We start from the raw sequence: 20,620 nt of genomic DNA on the forward strand, positions 1-20,620 counted from the left end.
AGGGGCCTGTATATTGAGTCAAAAAATAAAATACAACACTTCAATTAGAAAGTCTAAGGAAATTATAATTAAAATGGGATTTTTCCTTCTCTACTGTTTATCTAGATGGAGATAGGAATCAACTTAATAAGAGTGTGAATCTTCAAGTTCATAGTCAACAGATCAGAAAAATGTTATGGAAAACCTCCCTTCAATATGGTGGTTGTCAAAAAATGAATACTAATCACACAAGCTGGTTCTGTCATTAGCAAACACATCTACATCATTGCTCTCATGCAGTGATCTATCTTTAAAAAATGATGCGTCATTCCTGCACCATCACCTGTAACATGCATGTGTTATGTCTGATTGGCACCTTGATTCACAGGCAACATTTACTAACAAACAGAGTTGAAGGTCATTATTTGCTGATCACTAGTTTATGTTATCCATCCCTGTCCTATAATGTTAACATGTATTTGTTTCTTACATAATGAGATATGAGTTAAGTGGTAGCCATTTCTTTTATAAGTAATTCATCTATGGAACCATTTTTGGCTGCCTATGTATGTCCAAAAAACGTTTGTTATCTGATGAGTTCTTCTTGGTGCTCTATTGATATTTAATTTTTAAAGTATTTCCTGATCAAATCCTGTTGAAGAATGTAGGTAATCACGTAAACCACAGCCAGCATACCGAACCTAGGACAGTGATTCTTTTTACGCGGGCCTCTCACTGTTGTGGCCTCTCCCGTTGCGGAGCACAGGCTCCGGACGCGCAGGCTCAGCGGCCATGGCTCACCGTCCTAGCTGCTCTGCGGCATGTGGGATCTTCCCGGACTGGGTCACGAACCCGTGTCCCCGGCATCGGCAGGCGGACTCTCAACCACTGCGCCACCAGGGAAGCCCTAGGACAGTGATTCTCAAACTTTCTGGTCTGTGAACCGCTTTCATGAGTCAGGAAATCACGTGGTCCATCCACCCAAACCCATGTTCACATAGTAGCCCTTAAATAAATCTTGAAATAGTCACTGCTTGCCCAAGCAGAAAATTTACATAGTCTTCTCACTTCTTCATTGTCATAACAGCCCGTCAGGTGGCCTCTTTCTCATCCACTCCACGCAAACATGGAGGCTAGAAAAATCCCACATACTCCACTATTCCTCAGCCCAAACCCTTCAGTTTATTGAAACCACATAAAATGCCAAATCCAAATTCCCCTCTTTTCCTTCAATGTCCTATAAAGGTCCCCTTCTCATTTCTAGTAAATTCTGAACAGAAACTCTTATTTCCATCCTCTGTCATATACAAACATGACTTGTTCATTCTCATCCAACAAGGACCAGCTTAAGTTTCAGCCTCTCCAAAAAGAGTTTCCCAATTCCCCACAGCCATAAATGCTCTTGTTCTCCTGGACCTGCAGAGAACTGAGAGACTGATACCATTCTTAAGGCACTTAACATTCTCTGTCTTGTAAGAAAATCATTTGTCAGCCTCCATCCCCTCATACTGATTTAATTTCCTTCATACTATAGAGCACTACCTTTGGAAGATTACATATGTGATTTTGCATACTGGCTGCCCTCCTAGATCAAGTATAAACTCCATGCCACAGGAGCTGTGGACGTCCTGTTTTTCACTGAATACCTAGGGCCTAGGACAATGCCTGGTACTTAGTAGGTATTCAGTAAAGAATTATTGAATCAAGAAATTGTTCTATTTCTGTGTTCCACTGATGGCCTGAAACTTCCTTGAGACTGAGGAATGTCCACAGTTTCTCACAAAGAGATGATAAATATTTCCTTGACAAATGAACGTTTGTTCCTGAATGGAGCCAAATAACTTTCAAAACTACCATATCTTCCCCCAACATATTCCATTTCCCCCCAGACATTACCAGATTGCCTAGTAAGGGTAAAATGGAATATTAAAAGCCAGCAATGATGTCACCATCATTTAAAAAATCCTTGTCTAGTGCATTCTATTTCCTGTTGAGGGTATAAACATAAAATTCTTTTTAAGTTGTGGAAATTATTAGGAAGTTTTTAAATTAAAATACTGATACATACGTTTTATTATTTATATTTTTATAATTTTTCTTGTAACTAAAATACAAATTATAATATGGATCACAAATAAGTCTACATGAAAGAATACTGTGTCCCAAGGTTCCTGTTCTATAAAGGCAGAGACTGGATGTTGAATTCACTACCTGTAATTTCAAGAAAACCAAAGGCCTAGAAGTACTGGCTCTGCTAGATACCATGCCATGTGGGCACGTTTCCACACAGTCCTGCCAATTCCAGCCTGACCCAGGGCATCCCCCTTGTTCCATTTCTAAACAAAGATTTATGACAAATTATGTTCTAGCTTTGTGGATGGGACCACCCAACACATGTTCTCTTGGAACCTCATCCTAATTTAGATCCTGAGACCCCTGGGGGAAAAGACAAGTACAGTAGCCCATACTGCTCTTTAAAGTATTCAGTGTTTTTCTATTGTAAAGAAATTTCACGTTTGTTATATTAGGTTTGCAGTTTATTGTGTATTTTGCATGCATATGATAGGTTTACCTAAATTTCATAATGTAATACAGTGACTTCTAATACATTACTTTGTAATACTTATCTAATCGAGACTATTTTCTAAATGAATTTTTAAATCCTTTCCTGGTTTTGTTTTTTTTTTGGTGGGGCGGGCTGTGTGGCACAGTGGGGATGTTCCCATCGATTAATCCAGAACATTACAGTTAAAGAGCAAGAATATTAATATATTTTCCACTGTTCATTTAAAAGCAAAATTGAAACACTTTTAAAAAGATACCAATAAAGAATCTCTTCCTCAGAAATGTGACAGTAACATGTAGCTTATAGTTCTAGTTAGCATAACCACTTTATAGTGTACTTCTTATTCAAATAATTTTCAGAATAAATTTGTTTTTAATTTTTTGGCTGTTATGTTGGTTGCATGAGATTAACACTTAAGTGACACATAAAATTAAGACTCCATCCAACATTCTTTAAATAATTTTGTCACTTTTGTGGTTCATAAATGTTTAACAGCAAGTAACAATGGCATTAATCCATGTAATTAAGGGAATTTAAAATGTAATTATACATTTAAATCATAAAATGCCTACCTTTAAACTATTGCTCTAGAATGATAAGGAGATAGATTTTCATTGGCTGTTTTAATAAATTTAATTATTGCACTTAGTTTCTGAACATTTCTGTATTTCAACATGATGGAAAGACTCAACTAAAAGATTCACTCCAAAATGTGAACTTTATGAAAACTTTCTGGAACTGCCAATTTGGCCACTGAATTGGGTCTCTCCTCAAGATGCATGAATAATCTAGTCATGGTTTTTCTTTATCTTTTTATTATGACCATGTAAGTGGTGACCTAGAAAAGTTTCTTGAGAGCAGAGAACTGTCCTTTTCTGTTCAATCCCACCTATGTCTTTTTACCAAGTTCTGTGCATCTTCTTTGATGGAAGCTCAATAATGATAATGGTGTTGTTCCAAAGATGATAAACTATTAATTTACCATGATGCTCAATGGTTGGCTCAGAATCACTCAGTAAACAGCAGAGAGATTATGTAACAACCTTCTGGGTAAATGTCTCATGAAGGCCATTTGTGCCCATTAGGTGGTATGGACTAAAATCTAGGAAAGAGGACAGATGCTGAAATTACTTATTTTTAGCACACACTAGACCAAAAATTCACTTTCAGTCTGCCATAACTGTCTAAATTCCATATTAGAAAAAAGACTTCTGAATCAGGATAAAAAATTAAGAGCACCCATACTGTTTTATAACTTCAAAAAGTTATTATAAATATGCTTTAATATGTTTATATCAACATAGCGCAGTCTCTCTTGAGCATTCTTTGTGCTTTATCATCTTAAATATCTTGCATCCCTATTGGTCTAAATAGTCACCATTCTGCTCATTGGATAGTTGTAATTAGTCCACCACTGCATGAATGCAGGACCAGGTACAGAACAAAGAATGCAACCTCAGCTTTCCAACCAGCAGGTTGATGCTCTGACCCCTACGCCTTGTGCTATGATCATGAGTGATGGAGCTGTTCCGATGCAAGCTACTTTCAAATAATGATCCACAAAGTTAATCAAAAGGGCTTCCCTGTTCAATATTTACCTGTTATTCATTGACAGTCACTATCTGCATTGCCATCTATGATGTATAGAGTGGGATCAGGAATACTGAGCTCAAACAGAACCTCAGTGCCTCGCTGAAGTACCAGGCACAATAAAAGCTGAATTAAGCTGCTCTTCAAACCACCCCTGACACTAAATATGTCTGCATGAATTCCACAGCAGCAAAGCATTGCTCTTTCATGGATTTGGAGCCCAAATTAGCTGCTGATAATAAGAGAAATGAAAAGATGAACAACCGCATGAGGGGGGAAAAGAAGAGATATTAGGTATCAAAACATAAACATGGAGGGGAAAATAGTAATTTCCTGTACTTGGACAAAAAAATATTATTCCCTTCTTGATGTGATCTCCTTGCTTTTATGTACTAGGAAAGTCATATCTATCCTGAAAATTATTTTTCTCATTTTAATACACATTCAACATTTTAAGCTAAAAAATAATAAGAAAATACTGATCTTTTTATGTGTTCGGTATTTAAAAGCTGTCTGTCAGTCTGTCAATCAAATGTACCCAGAAGGGGATGTTGACCAGACTCCATGTCCACCCCTGAAAAGAGACAGGTAATCAGACTGATCGTAATACAATTCTCCCATTTTATTTTTTAACCATCAGCTAGAGAGCAAGTCTTAATACGAGACCTTATTATTCACATTATCCATGCAGCATGGCAGGTTTGAATACAGGTGTTTAAAGGAGGAAAGTCATTCCAAATGTTAATCCTCTTTTAACTAATTTTTCCTGAACATTTACTTAGGAATGGTAAACAGTTTTTGAGCATTTAGTATGTACCAGGCATTGTTCTAAGTTACATGTATTAGTACACTTACTCTCCATGATAAACCCTATGAGAGAGACTATTATCATTACTCAGAAGAGGAAAATGGGGGAGAGCTTATGTAACTTATTCAAGATCACTCAGCAAAAAACAGTGGAACCAGGGTTTGCACACATCAGTCTCCATCAGAGCCTGTACACTTACCCTCTACACTGAAGTTGCCTCTAATTGCCTTTAGCACTACTGAAGAGGTAAGACAATCACTGGCCTTTAATAAGCACCTTAAGAAGATTTGTGGAGTAAATAAATGAATTAACATCTCTAAGGAACTTGCAATTTTATTGAGAAGATATTATCCACACACACACCCACACACTCTTTTATCCTTTAACTTTTATAAGTTTATGTCATGCCTCGCCACTCTGTGTATGAGTTCCTAAAGGTATATATTTACATATATATGATTGAGTGCCCCCAAACATGTGATAGAGTAAATGACACATGAGGATTTAATCTTGGGCTCCATATTGACTTCCCTCTCTTCTCTATCCCCCCTCAATCCACTCTATCAGGAAATCCTGTTGGCTGTTCCTTTAGAATAGGTCAGAATCCTAAGTCTTCTCATCACCTCCACTTCTACACCACTGGTATGAGCCACCTTGCTTATGGCCATAGTCTCTAATCTGGTCTCCCTTCTTCCACCCTCAGCCCCCTGAAGCATATGCTCAGCCAGCTGCCAGACTGATCCTAAAAATTACAGTATGTCCCATTACTCCTCAATTCAAAACTCTTCCCAAGGCCCCATTTTAAGTAGAGTAAAAGCCAAAAGCCTTACATGGCCTGCCAGGGTCCTATGTGTGACTTTCCTATCACCTCGATGAACTGTCCCTTGCTACTGTCCTCCCTGCTCATACAGACCCCACCACACTGTCCCCCTTGTGGTCTTTGAACACATCAAGAATCCTTGAGCTGCAAAGCCTTCACTCTGCCTAGAGTATCTTCCTCTGCCTATCCAGATGCGTAACTCTCTCACATCCTTGGAGGAAAATGTCCTACTTTTAAATGGAGCCTCACCTATTTGAAACCATACCAAAAACTTCACCTCAACACCCCTAATTTCTTCTTAACCTGTATTTTTGTTCCATAGCACTGACCACCAAACAGACTATGTGATCTACTTGGTTTTCAACATTTGTTGTTTACTGCCTGTCTCTAATGCCCTCGAACTTGGAGGGCGAAGATTTTGGTCTTTGTTCATCGACATATCCCAAACAATAGTTCCTAGTTATAGAACGTACTCAATTAATGTGTTGAATTAAGAGAGGAAAGAAACCACTGTGGATAAAGCCAAGGCACAGAGATAGTGCACGTCTTGTACCTAACACAAGTAGACACGTTTCACAGATAGGAGCAGAGAGTCTGGGCTGAGAAAGACCTTGGGGGAGAAGGGGAGGCAAACTAGAGCAAGACTGGTGGGTTTTAAACACTAAGCTATAGACACCATGTGGTGAGAATGAACAGTCAATGATTTTGAGCAAGGAAATTTGCTAGAAACATTACTTTAATCTGATAACTATTTAAGGCAGCCCAGAAAGGAAATTTGTACTGTCTTGCAAGGTACTTTGTGTACAGTAAACTCAAGTACTTAATAAAACTGAATGAGGGCTTCCCTGGTGGTGCAGTGGTTAAGAATCTGCCTGCCAATGCAAGGAACACGGGTTCGAGCCCCAGACCAGGAAGACCCCACATGCCGCGGAGCAACTAAGCCCGTGCGCCACAACTACTGAGGCTGCGCTCTAGAGCCCGCGAGCCACAACTACTGAAGCCTGTGCGCCTAGAGCCCATGCTCCACAACAAGAGAAGCCACCGCAATGAGAAGCCCGCTCACCGCAACTAGAGAAAGCCCGCGTGCGGCAACGAAGACCCAACGCAGCCAAAAATAAATTAATTAATTTTAAAAAAACTGAATGAGATGAGAGATAAGACAAGTAAGGGGGAGACCTTACTCCCCCTCCCGCTCGAGGGCTTTTTGTTTGTTCATTTGCTTGGTTTAAGGTTTTTTCCATGTAAAATAGAGATAAAATACAGTTCACTGGGTTGCTTTGAGGATCAATTGCGAAACACCAAGAAGTGCTTGCAAATTTGTTGGTCTTTAGATGCAGAGGTTGATATAAAGTGGATCACAAGCAGAGACATCAAGCAGTTTGGAAATATAAAACTTGAATTTGGAAAGAGGTAGGGCTTGATATAAAAGTTTTGGATTCATCCATTTCTGTGTGATAACTGCAGTGCAACAGCAGATGAAGTTTCCAAAGGGGAGACCTAATTTGCCTCCACACTCAAGGGTACACAGCTGGGAACACAAAGGACACTGCATGTTTAAGTGACTAATGTTCAAATATAAGAAACTTCCCTCCTCTACAGGTAAGGCTTTAAGCTCCTCAGAGTCTTATTCTTTTGCAGCAATAGATTTCATTAGACTATCCTTCAGTAGAGGATGAATGTTTTTCTGAGGAAAACTATCATCCTGCTCCAAAGGGCCACATCGTTCTGTTTAAAGGGGATAAACTGCTGGGCCAGACTGACTCAGATTATTCTGCTATAAATAGTCACCAGATTAAACTTTATCAGCTGTGTAAACCGAGCAACTGGCCTACCGTCTCTGAGCCTTCATTTTCTTCAGTGCAAAATTAGTATACTACTTACTTACTTCAAAAATGGTTATTTGGGGGGCTTCCCTGGTGGCACAGTGGTTGAGAGTCAGCCTGCTGATGCAGGGGACACGGGTTCGTGCCCTGGTCCGGGAAGATCCCACATGCCGCAGAGCGGCTAGGCCCGTGAGCCATGGCCGCTGAGCCTGCGCGTCAGGAGCCTGTGCTCTGCAACGGGAGAGGCCACAATAGTGAGAGGCCCACGTACCGCAAAAAAAAAAAAAAAAAAGTTATTTGGGTCAATTATCATAATGCCTAAAAAACCACAGAACACCACAGTTGGAACCTGTTACTTCCTTTCCTTCTGATTTAAGCTAATCAATTACCACATCTGTATTACTAGTTATGGAAAACCAGCCAACACAGAAGAATGGTGAAACTGAAACCTAACTTCATTATCAAGAGTTAAAACTTCTCTTGTCCACAGAAGTATCAATTTAGCCTCACAATGAAAGGCCTCAGCATCAATGGGTATTTCCTTTTGATGGCAGAATAAATCCAGCTGTACTGTCTATGTCTCAGAGCCTCGAATTTTGAGGACACTCTGTACCACAGCAGTCATTTGTGTCCTGCAAATTTCTCCTGAACAGAGCGAATAAAGGTACCTGTGGTGCAAGTGAACCAAACTTGCCACTAGATCCGTATAAAAATACACAACTGGACTTCCCTGGTGGTGCAGTGGTTAAGATATCCACCTGCCAATGCAGGGGACACGGATTTGATCCCTGGTCCAGGAAGACCCCACATGCCATGCAGCAACTAAGTCCCGTGTGCCTCAACGACTGAGCCTGCGCTCTAGAGACCGCAAGCCACAACTACTGACCCTGTGTCCACAACTACTGAAGCCCATACACCTAGAGCCTGTGCTCCGCAACAAGAGAAGCCACTGCAATGAGAAGCCCATGCACCGCAATGAAGAGTAGACCCCGCTTACCTCAACTAGAGAAAGGCTGCGCGCAGCAACGAAGACCCAACGCAGCCAAAAATAATATTTTTTTAAATATGCTACTTAAAATCTGCCTGCCCATAATTTTAGTTTAGTCTCCCCTTCCCCAAGGCATTTCACAAGTGTGATAAATTAAAAAAAAAAAAAGACAAAACAGCATTCTTCATTCCTACCAGCCTCATATAAATTGTTACTAGCTTTGGGCAAGCAGCATTCAGAAAAGAGGGTAAACAATCTTACTATCAGATGAATTTATAGATCGTCAATTTTACAAGAACTCAAGAATTTCTCCTATCCTCCACTTTCATCCCCACTGGATGTGTCTCCAAATCTCTCCTTTTAAAAACATGGTGACATGACCACCACTGCTTTCACTGATATTAATTCTAGACTTAGGACACCTGGTGAATTTCTCCAGGGGATGAGAACTGGAGCTGCTGCTTATTTTCCCCTTGCAAGCCATCAAGCAGTTAGGCAGTCCCTGGAAAAGCACGCTGCTTCCCTGGAAGTGAGCAAAGACCACGCTGTTATCACAGGTATCCCCCGCTTTTCTAAAATTTGCTTTACACCACTTTGCTTTTATGAAAGACTACATTCGTACCTGTTTTCAATAACTGAAAGAAATCGGAAGAGGACTTTCACATTTGGGGAAAGGGCAAAAGCGAAAATAGCCTTCAGTGTTTGTTTTGCGGTGAGAAGTTACAGAGGCAGTGAGTTCACCGTGAGCAGTGAGAGGCACCACCAAGTTCCTTCCCCAGGAACTATGCTCTGCATCTCAGCATCAAACCCTCATAGCTTTGAACTGTGTTTGTGAGCATGTGTCTTCACCTCCATTTATTTTGTGCATCTGTTAGCAAGACGGGTCCTAAGGTAATTGCTTCTTCACTTTACATCATTTTGGCTTACAAAGGCTTTCCTAGGAATGCTCTGCTTTCTGATGGCAAGGGAATCCTGCACTGCAAATGTTAATTCTTCATCAGGAGATCCAGCTGGTGTCTAAAGCACATGGAATGGGAAACTGTGCCCAACAGAGCCATGCCAACTCAATTTCACTCCTAAACCAATTTTGTTAGTGTGGTTGGAGAGTGGAAGCAAAGAGAAGAATCATCAAAAAGACCATGCGCCTCTTCTGGTTTAAAGTCCAAGGCATGCAATTGGCTGTGATTCACCCTGAGCACCCCTGACAGGCAATAGTCAAGGAAATGAGGCTGTTATGGAAGCTTATGTTGGTTGAAATGCAAGTGATAAGAATTGCTAGAGAGAGAAACAGGCCTCTCGTCATTGGCACCTAATGAGAAAAAGCAAAGAGTGAGGCCCTATATATAAAATCTTCTATGTAAATACTACTGCATTTAGTATTTATTGCAGGGAGTCTTTATAAATGAGCTGAAGGAAGGGAAGGGAAATGAGGTTTTAAATAAGATACGATGATAGTCTATTTAATCACATAAATATCAAGTGCTCAATTCCAAAGAATCCTCACACTAATATGTGAATCACAAAGGTCTCAAGTTGGCCAACAGAAAATCACTCAAGTATACTTTCCTTACACTCTGGTTATTGAACCAAAATCCTCCCAGAAACCAGACCTCTCTCTGCTTTGAGAACTAGATGAAAACATCTCAATGCTGAACACAGTAAGTAGCATTCTTTTTAAGCAACCTAAGGATTGATGTAGCAGATGTGGCATGTGAGAGAATGAGTTGGTAAAGTAGCCAGAAAACTCCGTCTAATCACTTAACGGTTACCTCTCATACATGTACATATTCTGATCTAAAAAAAGCTGTATGGGACTTCCCTGGTGGTGCAGTGGTTAAGAATCTGCCTGTCAATGCAGGGGACACGGGTTAGATCCCTGATCCGGGAAGATCCCACATGCCGCGGAGCAACTAAGCCTGTGAGCCACAACTACTGAGCCTGCACTCTAGAGCCCGCGAACCACAACTACTGAGCCCATGCGCTGCAACTACTGAAGGCCACGCGCCTAGAGCGCATGCTCCACAACAAGAGAAGCCACCGCAATGAGAAGCCCACGCGCTGCAACAAAGAGTGGCACCCGCTCGCCACAACTAGAGAAAGCCAGCAACGAAGACCCAACGCAGCCAAAATAAATAAATTGATAACTTTTTTTAAAAAAGCTGTACGTTTCTCGAGCCCACTATACCCTTCTCACCATTAGCTTCATCCTCTTTCTACCTTTCAATGATGGACTCTCTAGATTAAAATACTGAGAGGATAGAGAAGGATTTTTCTGCTGAAAATTTTATCACTAGTTCTTGTTTTTTCTAACTAAAGAATTTAAATTCCCCACACAAGAAAGTAGTAAAAGTTCAGAAAGGAAATGCAAACTGCAACAGGAAAAAATATACGTTGTGTAAGACAGCAAATCTCTGCAGAAAGTAGTTTCTATATGGAAGGTGACTAGTTTCCAACTTCCCTTAAATAAGTTGCTTGTGGACAAATTAGAGCACTTGGCCCCAGATATCTGTCAGCTGAGGCAACTTGTGGATGGATTCACAAGGAAAACCTATATATGTGGATATAGAACTATCAAAGATGACATGCATATAAACACACTTATACATAAGGATAGACACCAAATTGTTAGTGGTAGCTGTCTATGGGTGGTGTGATTACAAATGCTATGTTTTTTTATGTTTATATGTATTTTCTACATGCTCTGGAATGAAATGTGTTGCATCTCTACTCAAAAAGAGCTTTTCCAAAAGAAAACAATATAACTAATCTAGCAATCGCAACCCACCCCCTAGGCCACCAACCCAGAGCCATGGCATTGGACTTAATGAAAGGTAATTCCAAGAGTATCCCCTTAACACAAGTTGATGTCCTGCCACAGTGTACTCGATAAGCTCCAAAGTAACACAAATCCAAGGTCATTACTGAGCAGAGGACAGGGAATTCCCTGAATCAATAGACAAATACATGGAAATAAAATTTCTGAGTAAAGTTGAAAACAATCTCTCCCCTTGGTTGTTGGTCAGACTATTAAGGGGGGTACGCTGATTATGTATCTTCTCATTTAAGTGGATAAAAAATCCTGTTGCATTTTTTCTTCTGTAAGCTTATACATACTTTTAACACAGATCATAATGCTTTTTAAGTGGCATTTCCATTTTAATGTATTTTCCATTGGAAATTTAAGAAAATATAATCTTCCTAAGCATATGAAATTTTCTGGTGTATGAAATTAACAGTGATGCTGAATGTTCACTAAAGTTCACAATTATTCCTTATAATGCAATGCTGTATTTTGAATGCTATGAAAGTGGAAATTCTTGCATCTATATTACATAACACATGGTAATAAATGGCAAATTTAACATACAACTCAGGATGTGTTCCTTTAGGAACGTTAAATTCAACATTTCCATAGTCATAATGGCTTATCTTGCTGGAGGCTAAATGATTATTTCCATGTTGTAAACAAGAGCTCTATGAGGTGAAGAGTCGTACCCTAAGTTAGATGAGTAACAAAGCACTGCTCATTTAGTGAGTTTTTACTATATGCCAAGCAGCATAGTAAATGTTTTTGTGGTTTAGACCTTACGCTCTGCAGTCAGACAGATTGGAGGTCTAACGCAAGGGTCAGTAAACTCTTTCTGTAAAGGGCCACACAGGAAACATTTGAGGCTTTGTGGGCCATATGGTCTCCGTCACCACTACTCAACTCTGTCATGGGAGCACAAAAGCATACATAGACAGTGCGTAAGTGAATGGGTGTAGAAGTGTTCTAATAAAACTTTATTTACAAAAACGGGCAGGGGCAACAGATGTGGCCAGTGAGTCATAGTTTAGTGATGCTGATCCAAACCCCACCATATCCTACCTTCTTAACCTTGAGTGAGCTACTCTATAAGTTATCTGTAAAATGGTGGTAATAAATATACCTAGTGCCTACGTTTATTGTAAAGACTTTTAAAATGTATATATTAAGCTACTAGCCCACTGCCAGACATCAGTATCCGGTAAAAGATTAGTAATGTTAGCCATTATCATCTTCTTTATCATCACATTGACCCTCAAAACAACTATGAGATAATTATCGTTTTTGCCTCCATTTCAGAGGTGAGAAAACAGAAGCTTAAAGAGTTCAGTAACTTGGCCACTGTCCCACATCTAATAGATAATTGTGGAGCTAGGATCAAACTCAGATCCATTTCCAGGAGGTTTAGCTCTCTCTAGCAATGATTAAATATTATTGCGTGGACTTGTGGATCTAAATTGGACTAAAGCATAATTCTTCTACTCTGATGCATAAACTAAGACCAAAAATTCACTAAAGACATCTTTACAAACAACATACAGAACAAGCTGTTCTTAAGGTGAAGAGAATTTATTAAAACCACGGTTTATAGATAAGTTTGCTCTATTATTTTTTAAATCTGTGCACAAGCACATTAGTCTCCGTCCCTCTCTGAAACCACCCGTTAGCGATTTTGAACACTGTAGTTGAACAGCATGCCTACAAAAGGCTCATTGTAGCTCTATTCCTGTAACCTTGACCTTTACTTTCTGTTCTCAAGTTTCTAGAGTTCTCATACATACTGCAGGTGTCACTAACCAATTATTTTTAAAAATCTAGGCAGTCACTTCTCGCATAATGAAAATATACACTCTGGTGAAGCCAATTAATATTCTTTCATTTTAAATCATGCCTCCTGTGCCTGTGCATTTTTACTCTCTGGCATTCCTTTATCTTGAATTACAAGTGGTCTGTGAGGAGAAAGGCAAATATGAAGCACCTCAAGCCAAGAAAAGCAGTGAATTTGTGGATAGGTCCTGAACTGGATTTCATATTGGGAGAGTCCTCCAAGATGTTTATAAATCAAAAATAACTTCAAACTAACAAACACAGGATGACTGCACACTCTTCCATGCAAAGCACACTAAATAACTTTCTAAACAGAGGAGGCGCTGAGGCCATGGGCCACTCCGCGGCAGCTTTCCTGCCTCAGGTCTAAGCTGCTTCCAGAGCTGTTCTCTAACAGGCAGTCCGTTCCACACTCTGCCCCTCCTGAAAACCCCTCCAGGGCCCCCACAGGAGGGCAATCTACCAGATGCCTTTGCTCCCCTTCTCCAATCTTAACTGTCGCCTTTTCCCCAGCCCTCCACTCCTGACACGTGCCATTTGTGATCTGCTACACAAGAAATACTCTTCTTTTAGCCTAAATCACTACCTCAGGCACCCCTCCCCCAAATCAGGTATCTCCTCCACCATGAAGACTCCACGGCCCACCCTGACTATTAAAAATACCTCTTGCATGGCGTCACTTCCACAGTTTGCACTCATCTCACCAGAGGCACCTCTCGCATGGAACCCCAATTACTGGTTTACATCTCAGTCTTCTAGGCTCCTGGAGGGCAGAAGTCTCTTAGTCACCTTTGACCAAGTCAGTTTGTGTAAAATAGCACCTGACTCATGGGTGGCAATCAAAATACATTCGTTAAATGAATAAATTAGTTCCTTTTAAAGCTAGTCCTAAATAATACACTTGTATGCCATCACATTACCAAGATACGCTACTTCAAGTCATTTGCAGGCAAAATCATTGGTGTGATGCTAAAATTAACTGGGAGAAACCACCAGAAACGATGCTGAGGTCTGAAAGGCATGATGTGGAAATCAGAATTCATTTGGACGTTGAAAGGCTTGAAGCAGTTCTTGCTGCGAAGTTCAACGTCTGTTTAACATGCAGATTCTATTAGAGCTCTTTATGAAGTTCACTGTATATTTCGCTTTTCTCAATTCTGAGGTATTTACTGATCCAAACACAACTGGCGTTAATTATTCTAATGTGCGTGAGGTGGGGGATGAGGATCCAGTATAATAGCAACCAATCAATCGGGTTAAACAACCAGTAAAAGAACTTGCTGCTGCCACTGGAGCCTCCTTGACCTTTCCCTCCCCTTCAGCACTGGTGACCATCTATCCCCCAGCAGCCTGCCTGACAAGGCACCTGTCTTGTTCTCCTTAATTGGGAGGGGACACGTGCAAGTGGTTAGCACTCTGTCTGGCACAACACAGCAGATGAAGACTGGTGAATTTCTTCTTTCATTCTCCTCCTCTTACTCCTGGACCCTGTTAATTCCTTCCCTCTTCTGAGTCTGAATCTTCCCACTTCAAACCCCTACTTCGTGGCAAAGGCCAGCCTCAATACTGTCCCGAACAGGAGAACACCCTCCTTCTGGGTTTGTCCCTCCAGGCCCAGGTTAATTCCTCCAATCCCTGTCATGGTGTCTGAAATTACTCTGTTGGAGAAGCCACCCTTTTTTGCTTGAACTCTTTACTTGGAGTTGCTTATTAAAATTCAAATGGAAGAGTAACATTATCAGTTAACAACACCTGACCCTCAATGAGGGGGACAGACAAAAATGTATGCCCCGCCTCTTTGGGGAAAGGCCCAGGCATGAAACACTACCCAGGTATCCAGGTGGAGTAAATTTCACAGAGGACGAAGATGGGCTTGGAATGGAGAAGAGAGGAAACAAAGACAACCCTCACAAACTTGCCAATGTCTCCTTCTCTTTAGGTGATACCTGTCTAGTCAATTACAAGCACCTTCTCAATCTTGGCTGCACTTTGAGACTAGGAACCCTGAGTTAAACCTCTTTGTTCAAAATAGGTACAGCAGTGCCTACTGACATGGCACGTAGCATAGGCTCGATAAATATCAGTAACTTAACTTCCAGTCTCCCCAGACTCGTCTTAAAGCTGTGCTCAACAACAGTCATTTCAAGGATGCCCAATCTTCCTCGAATCCCTCTACAGTAGTATCCAACCAGATAGCTAAATTGTGGCAAACTTTAAGGCCCTAAAGGCCTTTCTCAGCTGACTCTTTCCTACCTAGTTATCTTTCCCCACAATCACATATTAACACAGGTAATTTAATGAATTTATTGCTACAATCCCATCTCATGTCTGGGAAAGTTTCCTTTCCTGTGACTCAAATATCTTCTTGTCTTTCTTTAAAAATAAAGTTTAAAGTTATCCTAATTATTATGGAGGGGGATATTTTTTTCCAACTCATACATACTACTTTTACTTTTATGACTGAAAATAGAAAAAAATAAGACAACTGTTTTAATTACAAATAACCATGTCATCTCCCAATCCAGTCTACTACTTTATAGATGGGTTCACTAAAATCTAAAGATACTATTGCAAACTATAAGGAGAGCTAAAAATGGAGAGAGGGGTCTGGGATCTAAAAGTTTCAGTACTTAGCGAAATGACAGCTTAACATAAAGCAATGAAATTTATAAAGTATTTACAATGTGGTTAGCATTCTTGAAAACACTGTATTCCTACCCTTTGCCAAAAAAACTTAATATCACCAATTACAATTTGAAGTTTTAAACTGTCCATGTCATAGTCATTTAATGTAAGAAGTTAGGGTAACTACCATTATTCTGAAACCATAAATTATGGACATTTTGAAATAATTAATCACAGGTTTCATATTCCTATGCACTTTAAACTTCAATATCATTGAAATGATTTAATTATTTTAATAATTCCCAGTAACATCTAAATGCAACATATAAAATGCTTTAAAATGTAAAATAATTCACAATAATTATAAAGCCATAGAATTACAGTTGGAAGGAATATCACTCCTTTTAAGTGATATATGCTGGTAAATATTTAACAACTACGTGGGGGTAGGAAAGCGTCTAATTTGCAGCATTTTCCAATTTCCATAGTGAAAATACTTTGCCCAATTTCAAGTCACCAGTATGAGGTCAGGGGTCAAAGAGTTGGAAAGATGAGCATACAGCCTGCTCTCATGAGCCTATCCAAGTTGGCTCCAGCACATCCTAGATATGAGAGACCAGACAGTCCTCAACCCTTTCCACAGACTGACCATTTCTTTATGACTCACGGTACCCTGAACACTTACTGATGTAATACCCATACGTCATTATGTTTACATGTCCACCTACCAACTACTATAGTGGCTTTCAATCTTTTTTTGGATATAAAACACAGTGACAAACACATTTTAAGTGATAACCACACCCCATGTACACACATACATGCAGTTTTAGGTACACATACACACACATAAAAACCGGAAGCCTCACAAGATAAAACACACTCTTCCTAAGTGCGATGCACTCAAATTTTCTATTATCTTCCAGCTCATTTTTAAATATCTAATCTTGATCCACCAAATTGGATTCATACCCCAATATTCCAGTAGGGCCCCCCAAATTAAAAAACAGTGCTCTACTAGACGCTAAGCTCATTGAAGATAGGATTATACGTCTCTTGTCTATGTCTAGCCCTGGGTCTAGTAGTAATTATTGAGGCCCAAGAAGGTTAAGTAACTGCCCAAAGATGAACCTGCCATCTTTGATAAAAGAGCCCTCAAGGCAAGTGATAATTCATTACACAGAATCAGGATGTTCATGGCTTGACACAGAAAGCTAGAGGGTCTTCTAAGACAGCCACTCCTTCAGCAGAAATTAATGGAAGTTTTTTTTTAATTGTACTAAAGCCATCAATGATGGAACTTTGGCCGTTTACCCACCGTAGCATTAGGGCCAGCACTGCCGTCTGCCTAGGATGACTAGGCAAATCTGAGTGATCAGCATTTCCCTTTTACTGATAACGTTCACCCCTAAAAAGTGTTGAAAAGATACCCATCTTTTTCACAAAACATTTTCAATCCTCTAGGGAGGGGACCTATACAAAGGCCGGTTAATAGTAAATATATTATATAGAATATACATACTCCTATATATAATATATATTAACACCAGCTTTCCAATACCCAGCAGCCAAAGGTGTAGCTGGAGAAAACACTGAGGAAAATAAAGTCAGGATCCACAGCTTTTTCTCTTCAATGTGCTCTTGCACCACATGCTTTTTTATAGGTGCTATTAAATGTACACTATAGTTTCAAGACAATCCAGATAAGCATCTTCACTAAAATACACAGCACCATTAATCATCTCAGTGACAATGCTCCCATTTAACATCTTGGGGATTTCCTCCCCTTCTTCATCATTTATTTGCCAATATTTCCTTGTTATGAATATCCCCCTAGTGACTTTCTCTGGCAGTCACAGCTGTGCTGCCTACTGTGTCTACCTTGACTACAAATAACACCAATTCTTAAAAAAGCAAGCCCTTCAGATGACACCTACGGTTAGAAGAGACGCCTTCCTGTGGACTGAATTCCTGGAGACGGAGGAGACGCCATCCACCCATCCTCACTCTCGGGAGTTTAAACAGACAAGCCTCAGCCTTTAAGTAGCTAGGAATGTCAGACACGTGACACTGGCTTAATTACAAATGAACAACAGTTGGCTGAATGGTCAACAATTAACGGCTGCTTTAATACGGTCTTTAAAGGACCCCCTTCTTCTACAGCAAAAGGCTTCCTCAAAGTATCCACGAATCACAACAAAGCCGCAAAATCACTAACAAATTACAGAAACCTGACCACCAAGAGCCTCAGTAATTATGACTCACAGATAATAAGAATTTTCAAAAAATATTCATCAGAAAAAAATCTGCATTATAATTACACTAATTCTGATGGAGAGAATAACACTAGCTAGACAACAGATTATCAAGAAATAAAGCCAGAGATAAATAAGTTGCAAAGATACAGGAAAGAGTCCCAGTGCCATCCATTTTGCAACCATTTCAGAGAGCATCCTCCAGGGGCTCCAGGATTTCTTGATATTTTATAAAATGGAAACCATGAAAGAAAACGCCCTACATCCAATTGGAGAAGTAAATAAAAGTAGAACTCACCAGCTTGTATTCAGAAAGGAGGTTTAAGGAAAAAGGGTACTTTCTTCAATAATGAAACTCTATTGCCAAAGAAGAGTTTGCAGTCAAAAACACACCAAAGTATATTTGAAAAGTATATCCAGAAAGGCTAATGCCTTCAGTGAAATTATGTTTACCTTACTTTACACTTTCTATAGGGGGATTTAATTAATTAAAAGTAAATGTTGCTTCCATCAATATTTCATAACTTTTCTGGAAAGCATAAATTTTTTCATTTGGGGGAAGACTCCAATTTAGATTATTGTGTTAGACAAACAAAAACCAAAAACTTTCTTCTTAGCAAAAGCAATACAAGTCAAGCTAAGATACATTAAAATGCCTTTCCTTCCCAGAGCAGAGTGTTTATTTCAGTGATAGCAACAACACCTGGTTACCAACAGTGCAGATTCTGTTAAGTAATGGACCAAGCAAATGGCAGCAAAGGCAGAGGACTCAACTTCAATTTAACTGTCCTGTAAGGTACATAGTAATTAGCTGCAAAGCTCTGAAATCTTAGCTAGCATGTTAAGTCTGCTACATGACAGTATAATTTGACTTCTTAAAGGATTATGCAAATTACAACTCATCATTCCATTACAGGACTGGAAAAAAGTGACAGCTAATTTATACATAACACACCTTTCAAATCCCTAAGATGCATAGCACCTGTGCAATGTATTTTGCCGAGATTTTCTTGCATATAAGTACTTGTTTATTGCAATATAATGAAGCTTACCTAAGAGGTTTAATATAGTCATTTAAAAAAAAACCTTTTAGACCACAACTTCAAAAGAATAAACATTCTTTTCTGTCTTGATTTCATAGGCAAAATTTTTGGTTGTTTTTGTTTGTTTTGTTTTGTTTTGTTTTTCCCCACTAAATTAGAGAAATATAAGGTTTCAATACAAGGACATTTTTGAATAGCTGGCAACCACAAGCACTGATGCACGAGCCAGAAGGAAGACTCACAAAGATTTCAACATACTTCTGGTAGGTAGATTCACAGTAGATTCCGTCATATCTGTAGATTTTCCTACATTCTGATTGGTTGGGCAGAGGATGCTGGGCAGTTATTCTGTAGAGGCATCAAAAACAGATAGACATGACTAGAGGTTCTCTACAGTCAACCGGAATGCAGGATAACAAGTATGTTGAAATTTAATATTATTTGCTTTTTTATGCTTTTGAGCTATATACATAAAGCAATGTGTACATACATTTTAGAACATTAACTTCCACTTTTAGAAACCTGCAGTCAGAGAAAACTTTTTTCAGTTCTTCATCAGAAGAAAAAAAATTCTTTTTATCTCAGAGTCATAAAAGTGGAAGGAAAGAAAGACATAAGGTCTAAGGCTTAACTCACTCTACAATCTCCATGGTTATATGCTAAAGGAAATGTTAAAAACAAATGTCATTAGTGTTTTTGTTACAGGATCATCATTAATTCAATCATGCATTACGTTTGTAGGCAACTGTAAATTAGCTATAAAACCTTAGTAAAGTTAATATATTTTTCAGCTTTATTCAATTTATATAGAGTTGGTATTCTACTGACTTCTAAAGGGATATGATACAGCTTACAAACTAAACCCAATTAGGGATGAAAACACAAGCGAGACCGTCGGGAACACAGGTTAGATGTTAACAGGCACCTAAGATGAGCTGATTACAGTGGATCCAGGTTTCTTGGCAGTTAAGGCAAAAGGGGAAAAAAGGCTTATACAATTTTCATCTGTATTACTTAAGCATATAAATTCATCTGAGACTCTCTGCATTATATAGACATGAAAATGCTGAGAGTTTTCTGACCATTTCTTTCAACTGAAAATCTCTTCTTTCAGGAAAAAAAAGTATTTAAGGAATCTATCATGTCGTATTTTAGAGAAAAGTAATGTATTGTAATCAAAGCACAATATCAATAAGAGTACCAAGCCCTTCGTTTTAAAACCACTCTATCAGAAAAGGTAATATCCATATAATGTCCAATTCTTAAGTATCAATATACATATATATTTAATAACTTCTTAATTGTTAATTAAAACATGTAATGGGTTCATGTTATTTTGTAAAAACTCAGATGACTGTTTCCAATTTCTGTTAAGTGGAGTATTAACTTACTTAATATTTCATAAGGCTCAATAAATCTAAGGACAATACTTAAAAAAATTTAAACTCTACTTTTGAACTTTATTTAGATGCATTCCTAGGGTTTTATTT

General features: G+C 39.2%; 1 protein-coding gene across 2 annotated transcripts in view; it reads right to left on the reverse strand.

The window, feature by feature from the left end:
- The window catches only part of NPAS3 (neuronal PAS domain protein 3), an 836,449-nt gene that overhangs the window by 707,684 nt on the left and 108,145 nt on the right, over positions 1 to 20,620 (reverse strand). Inside the window, exon 2 of one of the 2 annotated variants that reach the window (XM_060143799.1) lies at positions 19,389 to 19,478. The exons of the other annotated variant lie outside the window; for it this stretch is intronic. Coding sequence (XP_059999782.1) covers positions 19,389 to 19,478 — 90 coding nt within the window. The remainder of the gene's footprint in view (positions 1 to 19,388; positions 19,479 to 20,620) is intronic. 2 annotated transcript variants of the gene reach the window in all.

This window comes from Lagenorhynchus albirostris, chromosome 1 (genome assembly GCF_949774975.1).
Source record: "Lagenorhynchus albirostris chromosome 1, mLagAlb1.1, whole genome shotgun sequence".
In the NCBI taxonomy this organism is placed as follows: domain Eukaryota; kingdom Metazoa; phylum Chordata; class Mammalia; order Artiodactyla; family Delphinidae; genus Lagenorhynchus; species Lagenorhynchus albirostris.